This window comes from Dromaius novaehollandiae, chromosome 16 (genome assembly GCF_036370855.1).
Source record: "Dromaius novaehollandiae isolate bDroNov1 chromosome 16, bDroNov1.hap1, whole genome shotgun sequence".
NCBI lineage: Eukaryota > Metazoa > Chordata > Aves > Casuariiformes > Dromaiidae > Dromaius > Dromaius novaehollandiae.
Window position 1 is genome coordinate 9,406,396 of NC_088113.1, and position 6,074 is coordinate 9,412,469.

At 53.8% G+C, this 6,074-nt stretch overlaps 1 protein-coding gene across 1 annotated transcript; it reads right to left on the reverse strand.

Annotated features, from left to right (window-relative positions):
* Positions 1-651: 651 nt before the first annotated feature.
* On the reverse strand, positions 652-4,387 carry MAFB (MAF bZIP transcription factor B). The gene has a single exon (XM_026093027.2). It carries the CDS (start codon positions 3,628-3,630, stop codon positions 2,695-2,697), a length of 936 nt encoding a protein of 311 aa, XP_025948812.1. The 5' UTR covers positions 3,631-4,387; the 3' UTR covers positions 652-2,694.
* Between the last annotated feature and the right edge of the window lie 1,687 nt (positions 4,388-6,074).

Sequence of the window (6,074 nt, forward strand, 5' to 3'; positions counted from 1 at the left end):
CAATTAATGCACGGTGGCACTGCCTTACGGTGGGGGAGAGCCCTGGGGGAAAGAGATGTAAAATACACGAGCTCTGTCCTCTCCTGCACACGCAGCTAAAAAGTCTTCGAAACTCTGTCCGTTGCTCACGCTTCAAAAAAGGCCAGAATAAATAAGCTGTACAGATGGAGAGGAGGGAAGTGAACGGCCAGCCCGGATCCTAAAGGAGCCAGGGGAAAGGAGAGACTTGCCCAAGTCTTCTGCTTTTTTAATACATATATATATTAAAAAAAAACCTGCCTGCGCTTAACATTTCCCTTGCTCGCGGCCCCGGGGGTGGCTCACGCCGGAGGAAGGCACGGCCGCGGCCGGCGGCCCCGCGCCCTGCTGCATCGCCGCCCGCAGGAGCGCAGCCCACCGCGGGGAGCGGCGGAGCGAGGCTGCCGCGGTCGCGCGTGGGAGCCGCGCGGGGGGAGGCGAAGCGAGCGGAAGGCAGCGGAGCGGGGCCGCGGCCGCGCCACCCCGGGCCGGCAGCTCCGCAAAGCGCTGCTCAGGGCTGGGCGCGGGGAGAGCAGCCCGGCGGCTGCTGGGGCTGGACAGCGGTCCGAGGGGAGGCTTCAGGTCCCCGAGCTTTGAACGCGAGACGTTAGAGAAGCAGGTCCCTCCAAGAAATGCCATTTCAATGATTTTAATAAGCAAAATAGGAAACAATTTTAATAACCAAAAACAGAAACCAGTCTGAATAAAACTACAATAGACCAGGTTTTTTAATATTTTTCATATCATAAGCAGGATTTGAAATTGATCCCTTCAGAACTTTACATGAAATAAAAACAATTTTTTTCCGCTGCTGCAATGTTTTGATTTCAACACAGTTGAATCAGTAAAAACCAAAGATCGTTTTCTGATGCATGACTAATATCCACAATATTTAAAACTGCAAGCACCATGCTGTTCATTACAATCTTGTTATTACTGTTAATTTATAAACTAATACAAACTTAAAATGCATCCGGCCAGCAGTGCCAGCTATCCTAAAAGGAAACTAAAAAATAAGTTTTCATTTTGGTATTTTTGTCAGTGCAACGTAAAATCCTTTTACTGACCTGCAGGAGGAAAAAAAAAGTAATAAAAACACCCATAAGACTCCAAACTACTACTACTATACAACTGCAAATAAATTTTGGCTAAAACTTTCACTCGCTGCATAGGGAAGCAGAGAAGCAGGTTACAAATCATTGCAAAAGAATACACTTAAAAGTTGCAGTATGTCTTCTTAAAAAAAGAAAAAGTTTTAGTTTTATATGCTTTTCCAGCCCATTCATCCACTGCTACCATTGATAAACCTAACTTAAATGGTGACACGAATCATTCACTGCGATTGCAACTTGGCTCGTAACAATTTTTTTTCTTTATTTTACTGAAAATCAAGGGGCAGTTGTTTTTTAAAAGGAACTAGTATCTCGTCCGTTCCTCGCTTCCTGAGTGTATAATCAGAAGGGCGACTATACGGCCAAGTCTCACCACTACAGGCTGAGAGTTGTCCTGAAGGCGAAGGAGCTTCCCTGCCACTTTAAAGTGTGGAGGAGGCTCTAGTGACCGAGGAGAGCTTTCCCTGTTAAGTTTAGTTTTGTCAATGCCATTCAGGCGGTTTTTTCTTCTGCCCCAACAAACAAAAACCAAAATGAAAACTAAAAAAAAATACAACTTAAAAGTGCACCAGATATACAAAGTTGGTTTTTTTTTTCTGAATGCAAAATGCCCATAACTTTAAGTATCTCTTTAATACCAAACAAACCGTATAACCAGCCTGCTGAAATGTTTTGTTTTTGTTTTTGTTTTCCTGTGCGGTTTGAAGTAGCAGATATTTACAAGCTAACAACCATAAAAGAAAATAAGAGCAAAACCAACGAACAAAACTGCACAAGCAGTAAAAAGTTTTGATAACTTGTGATGCTTTTCTTATCGATGAAACAAAACAACAGAAAGCTATGATCGATGATCAACATGCTAAAGTTAAACAAGAAAATGGTACAAAATAGAAATTATTACCATACATGTCCAGCATGCAGGATTAATATTTTTAATGCAGATTTTCGTATTTTTCTATATAATCAAGCAGGCAATAAAACTGATGAGTTTTTTTTTTTTCTTTCTTTCCTTTCTTGGATTGAATGTCCCATCTGAGTCCTGTAACTTATTTCTCAAAGCAGGCAATATATGAAGAGTTTGCATATATTGTCCCTTTTATTTATTCTCTTTTTCCAAGCAGGTAAATTGTGCATGAGATGGTGCTGTAATGTCCTCTCTTTCCAAGCAGGCAGAATGTTATAGATAGCTTGTTCATTGTCCTTTTTATTATTATTCTCTTAAAGTCCATCTCGTTCTGAAAGCAAGCAATCTATAAAACGCTTCGCTTGTCCTTTTCTCCTTTGCCTCTGCCTCTGTCCCTCTCTCTAACTCACAAACGAAAGTCGAAAAGTTGCACTTTACCTCTCCCGTCCCCACCCCCAGCCTACTTTTCCCACAGCTAATCTAAAAGACTGGATGCTGCAAAAATCAAGTCTCTGTTTTTTCTCTCCTTCTTTCTCGCTAGTCAAGCAGACAGATGGATGGAGATGTCAGAGGAGGATGGGAGCGGGGGGGGAAGGTGACGGGGGTCGGGGTCGGGTTTTTTTTTGTTTTGTTTTTTTTTTAATTATATTTGTTAAGCACTCACATGAAGAACTCGGGGGAAGATGGGTTGTCACTGGTGGAGCCGGCCTCTCTGAAGCCATTGCTGGCAAGTTTCTCACACTTGAGCTTGTAGGCGTCTCTCTCTCTGGCGAGCCGGGTCACTTCTTGCTTGAGCTGTTCCACCTGCTGAATTAGCTGGGTCTTTTCGTTCTCCAGGTGGTGTTTCTGCTGGACGCGTTTATACCTGCAGGACTGGGCATAGCCCCTGTTCTTCAAGGTCCTCCTCTTCTGCTTGAGGCGGATCACCTCGTCTTTGGTGAAGCCTCGGAGGTGCCTGTTGAGCTCCCTCACGGACATGGAGACCAGCTGGTCGTCCGAGAACCGGTCCTCCACGCTGCTGGAGGGGGGATGCTGCTGGTGCGAGTTCTGGAGCTGCTGGGAGGAGCTGGAGGAGGTGGAGGGGGTGGGAGAGGCCTGGTGGTGGTGGTGATGGTGGTGATGAGGGTGCCCGCTGCCGGACAGGTCTTCGTGGGTGACAGCGGGGTACTGGTGGTGGTGCTGGTGATGATGATGGTGATGGTGGTGGTGGGCCCGGAAGCTCTCAAAGCCTTGCAGCTGCTGGGACACCTGGTGGGACCCAATGAGGGCTTCGACAGCGTCTTCTGGGGTGAGGTTCAGCGCCTCGGGGTTCATCTGCTGGTAGCTGTTGGCCATCCAGTACAGGTCCTCCAAGTGGGTCTTCTGCTCGGTGGGGCTGAAGCTGGGCGAGGAGGGCACGGAGCTGCAGGGGGTGCTGATGGGGGTGGAGGAGACGGAGCCGGCGGGCTGCAGGCGGGTGCAGTGCCTCCCGGAGCGGTCATTCCTGCCCAGGGGCTCCTTCTTCACGTCGAACTTCATCAGGTCGAAGTCGTTGACGTACTCCATGGCCAGGGGGCTAGTGGGCAGCTCGGCTCCGATGCTGAGCTCTCCGGCCATCGCGGTCTTGCGGGCACCTCTGCCGGCGCAGGGGCTGGAGACCTCACTCCAGGGCGCAGCCTGGAAGAGGGCTGGCCGCGCTCCCTTATTCCAAATAAACTTTGGCTTTGCCTTCTCGCTTCCTTTCCTCTGCTCCCCCCTCCACCGCCTCCTCCTCCTCGGCCGCTTCCTTCTCCCGGCTTCTCGGGCTGCTTCAGTCCGGAGCAACAAAGCCAAGGACGAGCCGCCACCCGGGGCCGCCTGGATGTCTCCTGTCTTTTTGTATCAGCGTTTGCGGCGCACCGCAGGCTGCAGCAGCTCCTAGCACTTAGGCACCCAGTTGCAAGGAGAAAGGAGCAGTAGCAGGAGGGAAAAAGCAAAACAAAACAAAGATGCTGCCTTCGGGTCTGTGCAGGAAGAAGAAGAACGGTGCAAAACGCTTAGCCCGTGCCCCCGGCTGGGTTTGTAAGTCCTGCGCCTTCTCCCCGCGGTAGCAGAGCACCGGAGTCTGCCGCAACTTTCCAGTCCGAGCAGGCGGCCGGGGCAGCGCACTGGCTATTTGGCGGCGGTGGCTGGGCTTTGCACGGGAGTTTTCGCTGGTTCTCGCAGTGCAGGGGAAGGGGAGGGAAGAGGGGGAGGAAGGAGGGGAAGGAAGGGAGGAAAAAAAAAAAGGAGGAGAGGGGGGACGAGAAAACCCAGGTCTCCGCTGTAGCTGCCGCCTCCAGCGCTCGTTGTGCAGCTGTGATTCGCAGCGCAGCCCCCCTCGGCCTCTTATACGGCCGTGCCCGCCGAGAGCGCGGCGGGGGCCGGGGCCGGCGGCGGCCGCGCCAATGGCAGCGCGGCGGCGGGGCGGGCGGCGGCGGCGGCGGCGGCGGGGGCGGGGGCGGGGCGGGGCGGGGCGGGCCGTGACAGCTCCGCAGCGCCAGCTGAGCGGCCGCCGCTCCCAGCCCCGCGCCTTCGCCTCCCGCGCTCCCCGCTTGCTTCCCCCTCCCGCACCGCCGCCTGCTCTTGTATTTATTGTTTTTCTGCCCCCCTCCCCGTTTTCGGCCCCCGCAGTCCACGCAGGAGGAGGGCTCGGGGACGTCCTGCCTGGCCCTTTGTTCCGGCCGCAGCCGAGGCCCTTTTCCCCGCTCCCGTCCCGTAGCAAACCTCCGCGCAGCTCAGCTTCCCCCGTCCCACGCGCGCCCGTCGCCCCCTGCAACTTCGTGTAACCGTCCCTCATCCGAAGGGACCGGGGAAAAACCGCAGCCGCGGAGCCAGTCCGAGGGGGGCCTCAGCGCGGGGGGGGGAGAGGGGGGGGCGCGGGGACCCGCGGGGACCCGCGAGGGCCCGACCGGCTCCGGGAGGCTGTGAGCTCTCCCTGTGCGACCGGGGAAATTCTCCCGGCTACGAGAAGCAAATCGCTCCCTAAAGTAAAGCGAAGGCATTGACACAGACAATTGCAAATATTAGGGAGAGAAGGGAGAAAATATAATTACATTTCACTTTTTGAGGGGACTGTGTTTGCTTTCCTCTGCTGTTCCCTGAGTGAGTGACTGCATGCAAAGAACTCGGCTTGTAAGGGCTTTTTTTTTTTTTTTTTTGGTCTGGTAACAGGATTTTTTTGAACATTTTGTAACGATTAAGGGAGATTAGGGCTTCTTTTTACACTGTTTTAACGCTCAAACAGACAGAAAGTGCGATCCCAAGTGGCCATTTGCAGAATAACAGCAACTTTTCACGGAGGAAAAAAACGGAGACGGGGAAGGGCGGCCGGGGCCGAGCAGCGCCAGGCGCGGAAGGGAGCGGAGCGGTGCGGAGCGGCCGCGCTGCTCCATCCACCTGTGCCTCCACCTCTGCAGCTCGCGGAGCGCCCCAGCTCCTCGGCAGCAACGATCTTTCCCCTCCTCCTCCCCAATTATTTAGAAAAAAAAAAGTTTAATGCCTGGCTGCTTTTCAGAAATTAATTAGAAGGAAACTGCGTTTCTGCTGCTGGGCAAAGAAAACACTGAGAAAGTCCCCAAGCGGAGACACCGCCACCCCGTTGCCGTCTCTCCCAGCCGGACCTGAGCAGAGGGCGGTACCGGGGCGATGCCAGCGGCCCCCGGCGCCGCTCGCCCCGCTCCCTCGCATCCCCGCGGCGCCAGCGCAAGGTAGCGCGTAGGAAAAGCCCCCAAAGTTTCGGGGGTCCCGCCGGGAGCAGCGTGGAGGGAGGGGATGGACCTGGGTGAAATGCCGCTCCGCGTTACAGGCGCTCCGGGGATGAATTTTGGGTGGCATTGAGAGACCCGGGCCGTCTCGCTTGAATTTTTGCCCGTTACATTTGCAGATGTAACTCCCGATCGATAACTCCCGAGATCCGTGAACTCCGGTGCGCTCCTTGATCCCGCAGCCTTGCCTTCCCCGGGAGGTAACCGGCTCCCCCCAGACCTAAACCCTGACCGAGGATTTAGGGGAACCTGGGGGGTCCCGGCTCGGCAGCGGCA